The sequence below is a fragment of the Mesoplodon mirus genome (genome assembly GCF_964341445.2).
Source record: "Mesoplodon mirus genome assembly, chromosome: 18".
NCBI lineage: Eukaryota > Metazoa > Chordata > Mammalia > Artiodactyla > Ziphiidae > Mesoplodon > Mesoplodon mirus.
The window spans coordinates 37,469,326-37,488,351 of NC_138994.1; the positions used below are offsets into that span (position 1 = coordinate 37,469,326).

General features: G+C 55.1%; 4 protein-coding genes and 1 pseudogene across 5 annotated transcripts; all 5 read left to right on the forward strand.

The window, feature by feature from the left end:
• The first annotated feature begins 1,100 nt into the window (after positions 1–1,100).
• Positions 1,101–3,185, forward strand: LOC309793161 (uncharacterized protein SPEM2-like; annotated as a pseudogene). The gene has a single exon. The product of its transcript is annotated as an uncharacterized protein SPEM2-like (transcript).
• Positions 2,930–6,136, forward strand: LOC309793413 (uncharacterized protein; the record flags this gene model as incomplete). Its single annotated transcript, XM_082603882.1, has 4 exons — positions 2,930–3,067; positions 3,216–3,273; positions 3,392–3,503; positions 3,717–6,136. The coding sequence occupies 4 exons, from the start codon at positions 2,930–2,932 to the stop codon at positions 6,055–6,057; spliced, it is 2,649 nt and encodes an 882-aa protein (XP_082460008.1). The 3' UTR covers positions 6,058–6,136.
• Positions 6,137–8,024: 1,888 nt separating this feature from the next.
• LOC309793414 (uncharacterized protein SPEM2-like) lies at positions 8,025–10,515 on the forward strand (the record flags this gene model as incomplete). Its single annotated transcript, XM_082603883.1, is given in 5 exon segments — positions 8,025–8,130; positions 8,395–8,618; positions 9,137–9,959; positions 9,962–10,144; positions 10,147–10,515. Coding segments are annotated over 5 exon segments (1,614 nt in total). The 3' UTR covers positions 10,425–10,515.
• A 1,669-nt stretch (positions 10,516–12,184) lies between these two features.
• LOC309793154 (uncharacterized protein) lies at positions 12,185–14,185 on the forward strand. Its single transcript, XM_082603497.1, has one exon. The coding sequence runs from the start codon at positions 12,295–12,297 to the stop codon at positions 14,104–14,106; it is 1,812 nt and encodes a 603-aa protein (XP_082459623.1). The 5' UTR covers positions 12,185–12,294; the 3' UTR covers positions 14,107–14,185.
• A 1,889-nt stretch (positions 14,186–16,074) lies between these two features.
• LOC309793415 (uncharacterized protein SPEM2-like) lies at positions 16,075–18,986 on the forward strand (the record flags this gene model as incomplete). Its single annotated transcript, XM_082603884.1, is given in 5 exon segments — positions 16,075–16,180; positions 16,445–16,668; positions 17,187–18,009; positions 18,012–18,194; positions 18,197–18,986. Coding segments are annotated over 5 exon segments (1,614 nt in total). The 3' UTR covers positions 18,475–18,986.
• Positions 18,987–19,026: the final 40 nt, after the last annotated feature.

Below are 19,026 nucleotides of genomic sequence, written 5' to 3' on the forward strand. Positions count from 1 at the left end.
TGGCCTGAGCCACAGGAAAGATCGAGTTGTCATTTATGACCTGAGGAAGACTGTGTGGGGAGTCGGTGGTGAGGGAATTAAGTTTGGGACATGTTAAGGTCGAGATGTCTATTGGACACCCAAATGGAGAGGTTAAGTAGGCAGGTGGATACAAGTGTGGAATTTAGGGGAATCAGTCCAGGTTGGAGGTATAAATGTAGGAGTTATTTGCATGCAGTTGGCCCTTCCAAAAGCCTGTCCTTGAGTGGGCTGGAAACACGGTCACTGATTATGCCAGGGAGATTGCTTTCTGGCAAAGCCTAATCCTTCCGCCTTCCCCTCTGTCCCCCAAGTAGAGCAGATGGGGCTCTCGATCTTTGCCCTGCTGACCCTTACTGTGTTCCCGCTGCTGCTGGCAGACAAAGTGCCTGAGACCTCCCTGTCTGTCCCCGTCATTATCAAATACCTCATGTTTACCATGGTCCTCGTCACCTTCTCAGTCATCCTTAACATCGTAGTCCTCAACCTGCACCATCGCTCACCCCACACCCACCAAATGCCCCTTTGGGTCCGTCAGGTAAGAAGATCTCCTCTCCAACCTGTGTTAACTCTCAATCCTAGTATTTGGCTTTTTGTCCAGGTATCGCTCCTCACTCCCACCAACTTTCAACCTTCCCTTTCACAGACCTGAGGGAGAACTACAACTCCTGGTAGAGTGTCAAAGTGCCAAGGTCTTTGGGTGTTGAAATGTTGCCCAATTAATTTTATCCTCCCATCATTAACATTGCGTACATCCCGGACTCTCTTCATCAATACTTCTCTCCTTCGTGGGTCCCAAGGCAGCATTCTCAGGGTTAGGTACTATCAGGGTGGAAGCCCTCAGAACTTTTCTTTCCAGTCAGGATGCCTCCTAACCCCCTTAAGGACTCTTGGGCTGTGTAGTTGCATTTCATCTGTGGGATGCATGCACGCATGCGCAGGAATGGGCACGTGCCGTGGGGGTGGTTGGCGGCTTCCCTTCTGGTCTGAAAGCATAAGAGCCCCCTCCAAGACGGCTCTTCTTCTACTCTGCAGATCTTTATCCACAAACCGTAGCCGCAGCTGCAGCCGCCACCCCTGAAGCCACCAGGGGAGGCCCAAGAATTTAGAAAATTCCCCTCCAGCTGCTCAGGCTTCCGTAGGCCGCATCGCCTCCACGGGATGTCACAGCTGCCTCCGATGCCCTCCTTTAACTGGGAGGACCTGGACTCCTACCTGGAGGAGGAGGACCCACTTTCCTTCCCACAACCCAAGTACCCGTGGGGGTGCTGGGGAGGGCTCTACCGGCAGATGGGTCTGCCCTCCAACGTGGGCCTCTGGGGTCGACAGGGTGGGATCCTGGCCATCCAGCCACCAGCCTGTCTCTACCTGTCGCCCGAGCTGCACCGCATGCCCAAGCGTGTGGAGGCCAAGTCTGAGCTAGGGCTGCAGTCCTTCGGGGCCCCTTGCTCGCCATCCCGCATCTGGGGCAATGTGGATGCTGACCAGTGGACCTCGTCTCCACCACTTACCCGACGGCTGCCCCCTAACAGCTCGTGGGCCCCTGGGGGGTACAGAACTTACCCCTCAGGGGGCCATCTCCCGTATGACTCCTGGGATCAGCGGCGGCGTGGTCTGGAGGGCTCTGAGCCTCCATCAGCTCTGGTGCCTCAGGGCTACCGGCCCGAAGCCTGGCAGCGCAACTCCCCACCGGCCCACGGACGGAGCCTCCACAGCTGTGCTCACAGCCAGCCCAACCACAGCCCGCGCCACTCCACGGGACACTTGAACTACTCCCGGGATCCCCACGAGGTGCGGCGCTGGGCAGCCGAATGGGCAGAGATGCTGCCTGTGCGGCACCCTCTGGCCGCCTCCGCCTCCCTCACGGTGCTGGCCGAGGCCTCTACCAGCGGGCCTCGGATCCCAGCTCAGCGCTGCTCCTCCGCCCCTCCCAGACTCTGCCCGACGTCCAGGCTACCGAACACCCTCCACCCCCGCCCACCTTCATGCCACTCAGCCGGAACCCAGGGGGAAATGCCAACTACCAGGTGTATGACAGCCTGGAGTTGAAGCGGCAAGTGCAGGAAGCCAAGCGCGGGCCAACTCGCTGCTACCTTCCACCTCGGCCTCGAGGCCCTCTCTGCACGGAAGCCAGACTGGGAAAATGAACTGGCCAGCAGCTAATGGGGGCGGGTGGGGAGCGGCAGGGCATGGAGAGAGGAATAAAGAGCGCCATGGTCCAGAAAACATTGGCGGTCTGTGGCTTGGAAGCGCCACTCCTTCTGCCAGCTTGGGTCCCTGCCTTTGGCTTCCTGCAATAAGAAGCCAGTGTCCCCTTCTGGGCCTGAGGGTCCCCTTGGTTTAGTGGCCACAGTCCTGCCAGCAGGCCCCTCCTGGTCCGATACCATGCACTAAGTAGATCTGCAGCTGCAGTCTCCAAACCACTGGTCTCCGGGCACCTCCTCTGTGTCTCAGCTGTCCCTGTCCCCAAAGAGCCTCAAACAAGAAGCTGCTTCCAAACTGGGAGGTTCCACATCTGGGCAGGTCCAGCTCCACAGCCAGTGAAGGGCATGAAGAAGGCTGAGGCTCTGGACTCCAGCCAGGCCTTCCGCAGGGCTCTGAGGCCAAGGTCTTTCTAGTCTCAGGAGGGGCCAAGAGATGGAATGTGACACTTGAACAAGTGAGTCAGTGGGCGGTGAGCGAATGTTTGACAGCTCGAGGGGAGGTGTGCCGGCCTCCGGCCTCCGGGCCCTGTTTGGCTGTCCAGGCTCAGCTTACCTCACCCGGGGAACCATGGAATGCCACGCCTGGCCCTCCTTTTCGTCCCCCTCCCTCACTGTGACGCCACCACCTGCCCCATTATGACCCAGTCTGTCTCCCAGTATACATATACGGAGGCCAGCGGACCCAGGCAGTCCTGGGACCCCCGGCCATGGCTGAGCAAACCCATTACCTAGCCGAGGCGTGCTCTGGCACCACACCCAGGAAATGCCAAGACCTAGGAGACTCAATTCTTCTGATCCTGGTCAGCATCATCTTGCTCACCGTGTGGATCAACGTGGTGACTCTGGTGAGGGCAGGATCTGGGCAGTGTGGTTGGGGGAGCCCTGGGGTCTTGAAGGGGCTGAGATGGGATGGCTGCTGCGGTGTGGCCGGACAAGGGTTGGATTTCAGGGCTCACCCTGATCCCGAACCCCACGCTCCCTTGCTTCCCTCAGCTCTGGATGCATCTGAAGAGATTCTTGCGGGCAGGTTTCAACCGTATTTTCCCCAAAGGTAAGTGGGCGCCAGTGTGGGCTCAGGGGATGTGGGCCTGTCCCCTTTCTTCTATCCCTGCCTTGATTCTCAGCCCCTCAGGAACCCAGGCCCTGTCCCATCTCGCCTTTCCCTGCAGACAAGCAAGCCAGCTGTGGAGGCAGCCATCGCATGCGCTGCTCCGTGGATCCCAAGAACCTGTGTTCAAGAGTTTCTCCCCGCTTCCGCCATCGCCCGAGCTTCCTGCACAGGCACCCAAACCACCTTGAATCCTGGATACCAGAAACGGCTTCTAAGTGCTGCTGGATGCCGCCTCAGTGTGGACGGGCTCGGGCTTCCACGGAGGCTCCACGGGGACTGTGGAAGGAGGGGTTAGTGGGAGCTGGGGAGGCCCCTCCGTTCACAGCCTTAAAGTCCCAAGCCACCTTTAACTCCAGGTGAGAGACATCTTCCAAGCTCCGCAGGATAAGCAAGGTGGACGTGGTTCCACTCTGCCTGCCCCAAGAGAGCAAGACTAAGACCCCAGACTATGACTCAGCCCAGGCCCCAGCCCGGGCCCAGACCTGCCCCCCAGTTCAGCTCCCTGCACATTCTCCTGCCAAGGCCCAGACCTTCTCCTACAAGCACCCCTCTGTGCACGCCCCACCTCAGGCCCAGACTTGCTCCACACTCCACCTCCCTGAGCACACTACCCCCCAGGCCCAGACCCCCTCACCAGCCCTCACCCCTGAGCACAGCCCTGCCCAGGTCCATGGCCCGGAGCATGCCTCAGCCCATACCCCAGCCCAGGCCCAAGCCCAGGCCCCCTCACATGCCTCAGCCCAATTCCTGGGCCACACTTCTCTCTGCACCCTGACCCATGCTCATCTGACCTATACCCATGCCAACACTCTGGTCCCTCCCCCAACTTCTGCCCCTGCTACTACTCCTGCCCTAGCCCCTACGCCAGCCCCTGTCCCGATCTCTGCCACAACCTCTGTCCCAGCACTGGTCATGGCCCTGACGACCCCTCCAGTCCCTTCCACCACCCGTACCCCCATCCTAGATTCTATTCTCTCTACCTTGACTACCTTCGACCAAGGCCTCTCCTCTGGCCATGTGGTCTACTATGCCCGCAGCATAAAGCAGAACTTATTCCATGTGTGTCCCCCTCAGAACTCTGGGTACTCCAGAAATGACTTGGGTACCCTCTCCAGGCCCCAAGAGGGGCATGGTCTGGTGAGCTCTGGTACAGCTGAGCAAACACTGAAGCAATGTAGTGGGGACAGTGCCAAGCCCTCCACAGGGTCCATACTGGGTTACGTGGAGTTGGGGACTATGGAATGGAAGATCCCAAATGATGCCAAAGACAAATTTGTACAGTCCAAGACCTTCACTCACTGTAGCTCCCATCCTTGCCAGTCTGAGAAGAGAAACACGGATCCCCAGACTCCAGTCTACCCCAAGTTCCTGGTGTACTCCAAGGATGCTGCACCTTCTCAACCTTGCTTCCATTCTCCGACCAGTGCCCAGAGCTCACCATGCACCATGCCTCCACCATGCACTCTTTCTCTGCCTCTTGTTTTCCCAGATCCTTTGTCCTTCATCAACACAGCAACCACCAGAAGCCCTCCGCCTTACTACAAGCCCCCAACCTCCAAGTCTCCTCAGTCTGTCCTCTCTCCCCAGGGCCCCATCCCTCCCCAGTTATCCACTACTTCCCAAACCCCAAACCAGCCCCAACCCCCAGAACTTCATGAGAGTCTAGGTCTCAACCAATGCTCTGTCCTCCAAAGGACCCCAGGCCTTACCGGAGACACAGGCCTCCCCAAGAACCCAGGCCTTGCTCAAGATCCAGGCCTCCACGAACTTCGAGGCCTTACCGAAGACCCTTACCTCTGCAAGAATCCAAGCCTTTCCCAAGACTCTGACCTTCAGAAGAATCCAGTCATTACCCAAGATTCTTGGCCACAGAAGAGTCCATGCCATGCCCAAGACTCTGCAGTCAACAAGAGCTCAGTCCTTTGCCAGGAGTCTGATCTCCATAAGAGCCCAGGTCTTGTGCAAACCGCTCGCCTCCATAAGGGCTCAAGCCTTACCCGAGACTCCGGAGACTACAAGAATCCAGGCCTGACCCAAGCTTCTGGAGTCTGCAGGAGCCAAGGCCTTACTCAAGATTCTGACCTCCATAAGAATCCTGGCCTTACCCAAGATGCTGGAATTTACAGGAGCTCAGAACATACCCATGACCCTAACTTCCACGAGGACTCAGGAATTAATCGAGATCCTGGCCCCCATAAGGGTCCAGCCCTTACTCAAGACTCTGGCTTATCCAAGAGACGAGGCCTCCATAACAACTCAGGCCTTATCCCAAACCCTGGCCTCCACAAGAACCCTCTAGGAACTGACTCTGTCCAAGTTTTGGGCCCACGTCAGACCCAAAAGTCATTTATATCTGAGACAGTTCCTCGAAAGGAGGATGCAGGGCAGCACATACCATGGACTTCTGTCCCACCCAGTCACAACTCCTGCTCTGCCAAGGCTCAGGGGGCCTACAATGACCTGCTAACCTCCTCGCAGCGAACAGGCAGCCAAGCCTGGGTGTACCACCCGATACCATCCCCCCAGCCTGCCAGAACTATCGCCAGATGTCTACGCCTCCCAAAACCAGCAGGCACCCGGCTAGGGCATGTGGTCTTTGATGCCCGCCAGAGACAGCAGACAGGGACAAGTGCGAAGCTCTGTCTCCCAGGCGCCTTCATAGGGCCACATCCAACTGCCGGAGTCCAGCTCCAGCGAGTCAAGGGATACCCGAGGGATAGATAGCGTCGGCGAAGGAAATAAATCTATTACACTTCTTAAAGTATCAGCATTGCATGTTTCTCTCTCTTCTTTATTGTTTACAATCACAGGTTTATATATTGTAGTTGATTACATTACCAGGTATGTGACCAAACAATCTTAGCACAATCAAACCTCAAAATGTTCCATAAAGATTTTTTTTTTTTAAATATCCCCTAGTTTCTAGATGTCCTATTAAAATATTTCCCAAGTTCCCATTACTCACAGGTTATTTCTTAGTAACCAAGCCAAGCAGTTATATGATTATTTTAGTTGTAAAAGTTGAAGCTACTTGTTCCTATTTCTCTTCTTGCATGGGCAACCTTTTACAATGGTTCCACGAAAATATTTACAATGTACCCTGCATGCCCTTTCTCGTTGTTTCCTTCAACTGAGACAGTGCTTTCTCCCTATCCTAGCAACTAATTCTGCTCTAGGCATTTGCTTTTCTAGAATTAATCTTCCTTTATAATAGAACCATAAATTTCCTATGTCATCAGGAACTCCAGCCCATGGCCATAACTCCATACTAGAGGGTGTTTTTCATAAAAATATCCCTTTAGTTCCAGGCTCTTAATTCTTTACCCATTTCCCTGGGTCTTTAGTGGGTACTTCCCATTCTGTGGTAGTTTCAGGAGGGGGAGTCCTAGAGGAATTTTTCTTTCACGTGGAGCAACATCCCCCCAAAATTGCCCCTATATTTAAACTTATTATCATAAAACATAACAACAGAGCTGTAGTCCACCTTCCTGGCACGGCGCTGCCTTGCAGTTTCGCCTTCCGTTGCTTCATGACTTTGTCATGGTGCAATGGCTCCAGGATGGCTTCCAACATCCAACAACTCACCGGAGACCATCAAGGAGTGGGGATATCAGTGTGTGATGAGAAACTTAGAAAAAGAGGGGACAGAGAAGCATGAGGAATAAAGAGACAAGAGAAGTGTTCTGTGGACTTTTGAGGACATCCAACCCAGCCCCCTCCCACAGGGCCTGATGAGGACCTAAACTATCCCTGCTTTCCCTCCATCGCTGTCTAGCTAAATCCGTTATCCCCAAGGCCCTAGAGCTGCACTGTCAATTACAGTAGCCACTAGCCAAAGGCCTATTAGAATGTAAATTACTTAAAGTTAAGGAAAATTAATTCTATTAAAAATTAAGTTAAAAAGTTAAAAATTCTCTTCCTCAGGGAACAGAATTTCCCTGACATCCAATTCTGTTCCCTGGCAGTCCAGTTGTTGGGACTTGGCGCTTTCACTGATGTGGCGGTGGTTCAATCCCTGGTCGGGGAATTCAGACCCCGCAAGCTTCATGGCTTGGCCAGAAAAAAACAAAGAAATTCTCTTCCTCAGTGCCATGATCTTCTAAGTGCTCAGTAGCCGCATGGAGCTAGTGGCTACTGCATTGGACGGCACAGATTTAGAACATTTCCATCATCATGAAAAATGCTATTGGAGAGCAGTGCTTTAGAGTTTAGAGCAATTTTCCTTTCCCTGTCACCCACGCCCAGCATCTTAAAGCTCCCCCAGAGCGCAGAGAACTTAGTTCTTTTTAGGGTGGCTCAGAAGCCACCCTCTGGGGAGGAGGTAAGATGTAGGGATGGACACCCAATGCCTGATTTCCCCAGACTGTGAGAAAGAGCCCAGGCTTCAGTTTTCCTCATCTGGTCTCTTGGGTCACGACCAGATGTATGCAAACTTGCCTCCCCCATTCTGGGCTGTGTTTGGGGCTCTTGGTTGATCTGATTTACATTTTAACGGGATCAATGTGGCTGCTCTGTTGAGAACAGTCGGCAGGGGGGCAAAGGATGAAGCAAAGAGGAGGCCTTTGTAATAACTCAGATCTGAGGTAATGGTGGCTTGTACCAGGATGGTAGTGGTAGATGGGATAAGTCATCAGTTTCAGGATATATGTTGAAGGTAGAGCCAATAGGGTTCGGTATGGATTGGATATGGGATGAGAGAGAGGAGAGCTGAGAATGACTCCAAGGGATTTGGCCTGAGCCACAGGAAAGATCGAGTTGTCATTTATGACCTGAGGAAGACTGTGTGGGGAGTCGGTGGTGAGGGAATTAAGCTTGGGACATGTTAAGGTCGAGATGTCTATTGGACACCCAAATGGAGAGGTTAAGTAGGCAGGTGGATACAAGTGTGGAATTTAGGGGAATCAGTCCAGGTTGGAGGTATAAATGTAGGAGTTATTTGCATGCAGTTGGCCCTTCCAAAAGCCTGTCCTTGAGTGGGCTGGAAACACGGTCACTGATTATGCCAGGGAGATTGCTTTCTGGCAAAGCCTAATCCTTCCGCCTTCCCCTCTGTCCCCCAAGTAGAGCAGATGGGGCTCTCGATCTTTGCCCTGCTGACCCTTACTGTGTTCCCGCTGCTGCTGGCAGACAAAGTGCCTGAGACCTCCCTGTCTGTCCCCGTCATTATCAAATACCTCATGTTTACCATGGTCCTCGTCACCTTCTCAGTCATCCTTAACATCGTAGTCCTCAACCTGCACCATCGCTCACCCCACACCCACCAAATGCCCCTTTGGGTCCGTCAGGTAAGAAGATCTCCTCTCCAACCTGTGTTAACTCTCAATCCTAGTATTTGGCTTTTTGTCCAGGTATCGCTCCTCACTCCCACCAACTTTCAACCTTCCCTTTCACAGACCTGAGGGAGAACTACAACTCCTGGTAGAGTGTCAAAGTGCCAAGGTCTTTGGGTGTTGAAATGTTGCCCAATTAATTTTATCCTCCCATCATTAACATTGCGTACATCCCGGACTCTCTTCATCAATACTTCTCTCCTTCGTGGGTCCCAAGGCAGCATTCTCAGGGTTAGGTACTATCAGGGTGGAAGCCCTCAGAACTTTTCTTTCCAGTCAGGATGCCTCCTAACCCCCTTAAGGACTCTTGGGCTGTGTAGTTGCATTTCATCTGTGGGATGCATGCACGCATGCGCAGGAATGGGCACGTGCCGTGGGGGTGGTTGGCGGCTTCCCTTCTGGTCTGAAAGCATAAGAGCCCCCTCCAAGACGGCTCTTCTTCTACTCTGCAGATCTTTATCCACAAACCGTAGCCGCAGCTGCAGCCGCCACCCCTGAAGCCACCAGGGGAGGCCCAAGAATTTAGAAAATTCCCCTCCAGCTGCTCAGGCTTCCGTAGGCCGCATCGCCTCCACGGGATGTCACAGCTGCCTCCGATGCCCTCCTTTAACTGGGAGGACCCGGACTCCTACCTGGAGGAGGAGGACCCACTTTCCTTCCCACAACCCAAGTACCCGTGGGGGTGCTGGGGAGGGCTCTACCGGCAGATGGGTCTGCCCTCCAACGTGGGCCTCTGGGGTCGACAGGGTGGGATCCTGGCCATCCAGCCACCAGCCTGTCTCTACCTGTCGCCCGAGCTGCACCGCATGCCCAAGCGTGTGGAGGCCAAGTCTGAGCTAGGGCTGCAGTCCTTCGGGGCCCCTTGCTCGCCATCCCGCATCTGGGGCAATGTGGATGCTGACCAGTGGACCTCGTCTCCACCACTTACCCGACGGCTGCCCCCTAACAGCTCGTGGGCCCCTGGGGGGTACAGAACTTACCCCTCAGGGGGCCATCTCCCGTATGACTCCTGGGATCAGCGGCGGCGTGGTCTGGAGGGCTCTGAGCCTCCATCAGCTCTGGTGCCTCAGGGCTACCGGCCCGAAGCCTGGCAGCGCAACTCCCCACCGGCCCACGGACGGAGCCTCCACAGCTGTGCTCACAGCCAGCCCAACCACAGCCCGCGCCACTCCACGGGACACTTGAACTACTCCCGGGATCCCCACGAGGTGCGGCGCTGGGCAGCCGAATGGGCAGAGATGCTGCCTGTGCGGCACCCTCTGGCCGCCTCCGCCTCCCTCACGGTGCTGGCCGAGGCCTCTACCAGCGGGCCTCGGATCCCAGCTCAGCGCTGCTCCTCCGCCCCTCCCAGACTCTGCCCGACGTCCAGGCTACCGAACACCCTCCACCCCCGCCCACCTTCATGCCACTCAGCCGGAACCCAGGGGGAAATGCCAACTACCAGGTGTATGACAGCCTGGAGTTGAAGCGGCAAGTGCAGGAAGCCAAGCGCGGGCCAACTCGCTGCTACCTTCCACCTCGGCCTCGAGGCCCTCTCTGCACGGAAGCCAGACTGGGAAAATGAACTGGCCAGCAGCTAATGGGGGCGGGTGGGGAGCGGCAGGGCATGGAGAGAGGAATAAAGAGCGCCATGGTCCAGAAAACATTGGCGGTCTGTGGCTTGGAAGCGCCACTCCTTCTGCCAGCTTGGGTCCCTGCCTTTGGCTTCCTGCAATAAGAAGCCAGTGTCCCCTTCTGGGCCTGAGGGTCCCCTTGGTTTAGTGGCCACAGTCCTGCCAGCAGGCCCCTCCTGGTCCGATACCATGCACTAAGTAGATCTGCAGCTGCAGTCTCCAAACCACTGGTCTCCGGGCACCTCCTCTGTGTCTCAGCTGTCCCTGTCCCCAAGAAGCTGCTTCCAAACTGGGAGGTTCCACATCTGGGCAGGTCCAGCTCCACAGCCAGTGAAGGGCATGAAGAAGGCTGAGGCTCTGGACTCCAGCCAGGCCTTCCGCAGGGCTCTGAGGCCAAGGTCTTTCTAGTCTCAGGAGGGGCCAAGAGATGGAATGTGACACTTGAACAAGTGAGTCAGTGGGCGGTGAGCGAATGTTTGACAGCTCGAGGGGAGGTGTGCCGGCCTCCGGCCTCCGGGCCCTGTTTGGCTGTCCAGGCTCAGCTTACCTCACCCGGGGAACCATGGAATGCCACGCCTGGCCCTCCTTTTCGTCCCCCTCCCTCACTGTGACGCCACCACCTGCCCCATTATGACCCAGTCTGTCTCCCAGTATACATATACGGAGGCCAGCGGACCCAGGCAGCCCTGGGACCCCCGGCCATGGCTGAGCAAACCCATTACCTAGCCGAGGCGTGCTCTGGCACCACACCCAGGAAATGCCAAGACCTAGGAGACTCAATTCTTCTGATCCTGGTCAGCATCATCTTGCTCACCGTGTGGATCAACGTGGTGACTCTGGTGAGGGCAGGATCTGGGCAGTGTGGTTGGGGGAGCCCTGGGGTCTTGAAGGGGCTGAGATGGGATGGCTGCTGCGGTGTGGCCGGACAAGGGTTGGATTTCAGGGCTCACCCTGATCCCGAACTCCACGCTCCCTTGCTTCCCTCAGCTCTGGATGCATCTGAAGAGATTCTTGCGGGCAGGTTTCAACCGTATTTTCCCCAAAGGTAAGTGGGCGCCAGTGTGGGCTCAGGGGATGTGGGCCTGTCCCCTTTCTTCTATCCCTGCCTTGATTCTCAGCCCCTCAGGAACCCAGGCCCTGTCCCATCTCGCCTTTCCCTGCAGACAAGCAAGCCAGCTGTGGAGGCAGCCATCGCATGCGCTGCTCCGTGGATCCCAAGAACCTGTGTTCAAGAGTTTCTCCCCGCTTCCGCCATCGCCCGAGCTTCCTGCACAGGCACCCAAACCACCTTGAATCCTGGATACCAGAAATGGCTTCTAAGTGCTGCTGGATGCCGCCTCAGTGTGGACGGGCTCGGGCTTCCACGGAGGCTCCACGGGGACTGTGGAAGGAGGGGTTAGTGGGAGCTGGGGAGGCCCCTCCGTTCACAGCCTTAAAGTCCCAAGCCACCTTTAACTCCAGGTGAGAGACATCTTCCAAGCTCCGCAGGATAAGCAAGGTGGACGTGGTTCCACTCTGCCTGCCCCAAGAGAGCAAGACTAAGACCCCAGACTATGACTCAGCCCAGGCCCCAGCCCGGGCCCAGACCTGCCCCCCAGTTCAGCTCCCTGCACATTCTCCTGCCAAGGCCCAGACCTTCTCCTACAAGCACCCCTCTGTGCACGCCCCACCTCAGGCCCAGACTTGCTCCACACTCCACCTCCCTGAGCACACTACCCCCCCAGGCCCAGACCCCCTCACCAGCCCTCACCCCTGAGCACAGCCCTGCCCAGGTCCATGGCCCGGAGCATGCCTCAGCCCATACCCCAGCCCAGGCCCAAGCCCAGGCCCCCTCACATGCCTCAGCCCAATTCCTGGGCCACACTTCTCTCTGCACCCTGACCCATGCTCATCTGACCTATACCCATGCCAACACTCTGGTCCCTCCCCCAACTTCTGCCCCTGCTACTACTCCTGCCCTAGCCCCTACGCCAGCCCCTGTCCCGATCTCTGCCACAACCTCTGTCCCAGCACTGGTCATGGCCCTGACGACCCCTCCAGTCCCTTCCACCACCCGTACCCCCATCCTAGATTCTATTCTCTCTACCTTGACTACCTTCGACCAAGGCCTCTCCTCTGGCCATGTGGTCTACTATGCCCGCAGCATAAAGCAGAACTTATTCCATGTGTGTCCCCCTCAGAACTCTGGGTACTCCAGAAATGACTTGGGTACCCTCTCCAGGCCCCAAGAGGGGCATGGTCTGGTGAGCTCTGGTACAGCTGAGCAAACACTGAAGCAATGTAGTGGGGACAGTGCCAAGCCCTCCACAGGGTCCATACTGGGTTACGTGGAGTTGGGGACTATGGAATGGAAGATCCCAAATGATGCCAAAGACAAATTTGTACAGTCCAAGACCTTCACTCACTGTAGCTCCCATCCTTGCCAGTCTGAGAAGAGAAACACGGATCCCCAGACTCCAGTCTACCCCAAGTTCCTGGTGTACTCCAAGGATGCTGCACCTTCTCAACCTTGCTTCCATTCTCCGACCAGTGCCCAGAGCTCACCATGCACCATGCCTCCACCATGCACTCTTTCTCTGCCTCTTGTTTTCCCAGATCCTTTGTCCTTCATCAACACAGCAACCACCAGAAGCCCTCCGCCTTACTACAAGCCCCCAACCTCCAAGTCTCCTCAGTCTGTCCTCTCTCCCCAGGGCCCCATCCCTCCCCAGTTATCCACTACTTCCCAAACCCCAAACCAGCCCCAACCCCCAGAACTTCATGAGAGTCTAGGTCTCAACCAATGCTCTGTCCTCCAAAGGACCCCAGGCCTTACCGGAGACACAGGCCTCCCCAAGAACCCAGGCCTTGCTCAAGATCCAGGCCTCCACGAACTTCGAGGCCTTACCGAAGACCCTTACCTCTGCAAGAATCCAAGCCTTTCCCAAGACTCTGACCTTCAGAAGAATCCAGTCATTACCCAAGATTCTTGGCCACAGAAGAGTCCATGCCATGCCCAAGACTCTGCAGTCAACAAGAGCTCAGTCCTTTGCCAGGAGTCTGATCTCCATAAGAGCCCAGGTCTTGTGCAAACCGCTCGCCTCCATAAGGGCTCAAGCCTTACCCGAGACTCCGGAGACTACAAGAATCCAGGCCTGACCCAAGCTTCTGGAGTCTGCAGGAGCCAAGGCCTTACTCAAGATTCTGACCTCCATAAGAATCCTGGCCTTACCCAAGATGCTGGAATTTACAGGAGCTCAGAACATACCCATGACCCTAACTTCCACGAGGACTCAGGAATTAATCGAGATCCTGGCCCCCATAAGGGTCCAGCCCTTACTCAAGACTCTGGCTTATCCAAGAGACGAGGCCTCCATAACAACTCAGGCCTTATCCCAAACCCTGGCCTCCACAAGAACCCTCTAGGAACTGACTCTGTCCAAGTTTTGGGCCCACGTCAGACCCAAAAGTCATTTATATCTGAGACAGTTCCTCGAAAGGAGGATGCAGGGCAGCACATACCATGGACTTCTGTCCCACCCAGTCACAACTCCTGCTCTGCCAAGGCTCAGGGGGCCTACAATGACCTGCTAACCTCCTCGCAGCGAACAGGCAGCCAAGCCTGGGTGTACCACCCGATACCATCCCCCCAGCCTGCCAGAACTATCGCCAGATGTCTACGCCTCCCAAAACCAGCAGGCACCCGGCTAGGGCATGTGGTCTTTGATGCCCGCCAGAGACAGCAGACAGGGACAAGTGCGAAGCTCTGTCTCCCAGGCGCCTTCATAGGGCCACATCCAACTGCCGGAGTCCAGCTCCAGCGAGTCAAGGGATACCCGAGGGATAGATAGCGTCGGCGAAGGAAATAAATCTATTACACTTCTTAAAGTATCAGCATTGCATGTTTCTCTCTCTTCTTTATTGTTTACAATCACAGGTTTATATATTGTAGTTGATTACATTACCAGGTATGTGACCAAACAATCTTAGCACAATCAAACCTCAAAATGTTCCATAAAGATTTTTTTTTTTTTAAATATCCCCTAGTTTCTAGATGTCCTATTAAAATATTTCCCAAGTTCCCATTACTCACAGGTTATTTCTTAGTAACCAAGCCAAGCAGTTATATGATTATTTTAGTTGTAAAAGTTGAAGCTACTTGTTCCTATTTCTCTTCTTGCATGGGCAACCTTTTACAATGGTTCCACGAAAATATTTACAATGTACCCTGCATGCCCTTTCTCGTTGTTTCCTTCAACTGAGACAGTGCTTTCTCCCTATCCTAGCAACTAATTCTGCTCTAGGCATTTGCTTTTCTAGAATTAATCTTCCTTTATAATAGAACCATAAATTTCCTATGTCATCAGGAACTCCAGCCCATGGCCATAACTCCATACTAGAGGGTGTTTTTCATAAAAATATCCCTTTAGTTCCAGGCTCTTAATTCTTTACCCATTTCCCTGGGTCTTTAGTGGGTACTTCCCATTCTGTGGTAGTTTCAGGAGGGGGAGTCCTAGAGGAATTTTTCTTTCACGTGGAGCAACATCCCCCCAAAATTGCCCCTATATTTAAACTTATTATCATAAAACATAACAACAGAGCTGTAGTCCACCTTCCTGGCACGGCGCTGCCTTGCAGTTTCGCCTTCCGTTGCTTCATGACTTTGTCATGGTGCAATGACTCCAGGATGGCTTCCAACATCCAACAACTCACCGGAGACCATCAAGGAGTGGGGATATCAGTGTGTGATGAGAAACTTAGAAAAAGAGGGGACAGAGAAGCATGAGGAATAAAGAGACAAGAGAAGTGTTCTGTGGACTTTTGAGGACATCCAACCCAGCCCCCTCCCACAGGGCCTGATGAGGACCTAAACTATCCCTGTTTTCCCTCCATCGCTGTCTAGCTAAATCCGTTATCCCCAAGGCCCTAGAGCTGCACTGTCAATTACAGTAGCCACTAGCCAAAGGCCTATTAGAATGTAAATTACTTAAAGTTAAGGAAAATTAATTCTATTAAAAATTAAGTTAAAAAGTTAAAAATTCTCTTCCTCAGGGAACAGAATTTCCCTGACATCCAATTCTGTTCCCTGGCAGTCCAGTTGTTGGGACTTGGCGCTTTCACTGATGTGGCGGTGGTTCAATCCCTGGTCGGGGAATTCAGACCCCGCAAGCTTCATGGCTTGGCCAGAAAAAAACAAAGAAATTCTCTTCCTCAGTGCCATGATCTTCTAAGTGCTCAGTAGCCGCATGGAGCTAGTGGCTACTGCATTGGACGGCACAGATTTAGAACATTTCCATCATCATGAAAAATGCTATTGGAGAGCAGTGCTTTAGAGTTTAGAGCAATTTTCCTTTCCCTGTCACCCACGCCCAGCATCTTAAAGCTCCCCCAGAGCGCAGAGAACTTAGTTCTTTTTAGGGTGGCTCAGAAGCCACCCTCTGGGGAGGAGGTAAGATGTAGGGATGGACACCCAATGCCTGATTTCCCCAGACTGTGAGAAAGAGCCCAGGCTTCAGTTTTCCTCATCTGGTCTCTTGGGTCACGACCAGATGTATGCAAACTTGCCTCCCCCATTCTGGGCTGTGTTTGGGGCTCTTGGTTGATCTGATTTACATTTTAACGGGATCAATGTGGCTGCTCTGTTGAGAACAGTCGGCAGGGGGGCAAAGGATGAAGCAAAGAGGAGGCCTTTGTAATAACTCAGATCTGAGGTAATGGTGGCTTGTACCAGGATGGTAGTGGTAGATGGGATAAGTCATCAGTTTCAGGATATATGTTGAAGGTAGAGCCAATAGGGTTCGGTATGGATTGGATATGGGATGAGAGAGAGGAGAGCTGAGAATGACTCCAAGGGATTTGGCCTGAGCCACAGGAAAGATCGAGTTGTCATTTATGACCTGAGGAAGACTGTGTGGGGAGTCGGTGGTGAGGGAATTAAGTTTGGGACATGTTAAGGTCGAGATGTCTATTGGACACCCAAATGGAGAGGTTAAGTAGGCAGGTGGATACAAGTGTGGAATTTAGGGGAATCAGTCCAGGTTGGAGGTATAAATGTAGGAGTTATTTGCATGCAGTTGGCCCTTCCAAAAGCCTGTCCTTGAGTGGGCTGGAAACACGGTCACTGATTATGCCAGGGAGATTGCTTTCTGGCAAAGCCTAATCCTTCCGCCTTCCCCTCTGTCCCCCAAGTAGAGCAGATGGGGCTCTCGATCTTTGCCCTGCTGACCCTTACTGTGTTCCCGCTGCTGCTGGCAGACAAAGTGCCTGAGACCTCCCTGTCTGTCCCCGTCATTATCAAATACCTCATGTTTACCATGGTCCTCGTCACCTTCTCAGTCATCCTTAACATCGTAGTCCTCAACCTGCACCATCGCTCACCCCACACCCACCAAATGCCCCTTTGGGTCCGTCAGGTAAGAAGATCTCCTCTCCAACCTGTGTTAACTCTCAATCCTAGTATTTGGCTTTTTGTCCAGGTATCGCTCCTCACTCCCACCAACTTTCAACCTTCCCTTTCACAGACCTGAGGGAGAACTACAACTCCTGGTAGAGTGTCAAAGTGCCAAGGTCTTTGGGTGTTGAAATGTTGCCCAATTAATTTTATCCTCCCATCATTAACATTGCGTACATCCCGGACTCTCTTCATCAATACTTCTCTCCTTCGTGGGTCCCAAGGCAGCATTCTCAGGGTTAGGTACTATCAGGGTGGAAGCCCTCAGAACTTTTCTTTCCAGTCAGGATGCCTCCTAACCCCCTTAAGGACTCTTGGGCTGTGTAGTTGCATTTCATCTGTGGGATGCATGCACGCATGCGCAGGAATGGGCACGTGCCGTGGGGGTGGTTGGCGGCTTCCCTTCTGGTCTGAAAGCATAAGAGCCCCCTCCAAGACGGCTCTTCTTCTACTCTGCAGATCTTTATCCACAAACCGTAGCCGCAGCTGCAGCCGCCACCCCTGAAGCCACCAGGGGAGGCCCAAGAATTTAGAAAATTCCCCTCCAGCTGCTCAGGCTTCCGTAGGCCGCATCGCCTCCACGGGATGTCACAGCTGCCTCCGATGCCCTCCTTTAACTGGGAGGACCCGGACTCCTACCTGGAGGAGGAGGACCCACTTTCCTTCCCACAACCCAAGTACCCGTGGGGGTGCTGGGGAGGGCTCTACCGGCAGATGGGTCTGCCCTCCAACGTGGGCCTCTGGGGTCGACAGGGTGGGATCCTGGCCATCCAGCCACCAGCCTGTCTCTACCTGTCGCCCGAGCTGCACCGCATGCCCAAGCGTGTGGAGGCCAAGTCTGAGCTAGGGCTGCAGTCCTTCGGGGCCCCTTGCTCGCCATCCCGCATCTGGGGCAATGTGGATGCTGACCAGTGGACCTCGTCTCCACCACTTACCCGACGGCTGCCCCCTAACAGCTCGTGGGCCCCTGGGGTGTACAGAACTTACCCCTCAGGGGGCCATCTCCCGTATGACTCCTGGGATCAGCGGCGGCGTGGTCTGGAGGGCTCTGAGCCTCCATCAGCTCTGGTGCCTCAGGGCTACCGGCCCGAAGCCTGGCAGCGCAACTCCCCACCGGCCCACGGACGGAGCCTCCACAGCTGTGCTCACAGCCAGCCCAACCACAGCCCGCGCCACTCCACGGGACACTTGAACTACTCCCGGGATCCCCACGAGGTGCGGCGCTGGGCAGCCGAATGGGCAGAGATGCTGCCTGTGCGGCACCCTCTGGCCGCCTCCGCCTCCCTCACGGTGCTGGCCGAGGCCTCTACCAGCGGGCCTCGGATCCCAGCTCAGCGCTGCTCCTCCGCCCCTCCCAGACTCTGCCCGACGTCCAGGCTACCGAACACCCTCCACCCCCGCCCACCTTCATGCCACTCAGCCGGAACCCAGGGGGAAATGCCAACTACCAGGTGTATGACAGCCTGGAGTTGAAGCGGCAAGTGCAGGAAGCCAAGCGCGGGCCAACTCGCTGCTACCTTCCACCTCGGCCTCGAGGCCCTCTCTGCACGGAAGCCAGACTGGGAAAATGAACTGGCCAGCAGCTAATGGGGGCGGGTGGGGAGCGGCAGGGCATGGAGAGAGGAATAAAGAGCGCCATGGTCCAGAAAACATTGGCGGTCTGTGGCTTGGAAGCGCCACTCCTTCTGCCAGCTTGGGTCCCTGCCTTTGGCTTCCTGCAATAAGAAGCCAGTGTCCCCTTCTGGGCCTGAGGGTCCCCTTGGTTTAGTGGCCACAGTCCTGCCAGCAGGCCCCTCCTGGTCCGATACCATGCACTAAGTAGATCTGCAGCTGCAGTCTCCAAACCACTGGTCTCCGGGCACCTCCTCTGTGTCTCAGCTGTCCCTGTCCCCAAAGAGCCTCAAACAAGAAGCTGCTTCCAAACTGGGAGGTTCCACATCTGGGCAGGTCCAGCTCCACAGCCAGTGAAGGGCATGAAGAAGGCTGAGGCTCTGGACTCCAGCCAGGCCTTCCGCAGGGCTCTGAGGCCAAGGTCTTTCTAGTCTCAGGAGGGGCCAAGAGATGGAATGTGACACTTGAACAAGTGAGTCAGTGGGCGGTGAGCGAATGTTTGACAGCTCGAGGGGAGGTGTGCCGGCCTCCGGCCTCCGGGCCCTGTTTGGCTGTCCAGGCTCAGCTTACCTCACCCGGGGAACCATGGAATGCCACGCCTGGCCCTCCTTTTCGTCCCCCTCCCTCACTGTGACGCCACCACCTGCCCCATTATGACCCAGTCTGTCTCCCAGTATACATATACGGAGGCCAGCGGACCCAAGCAGTC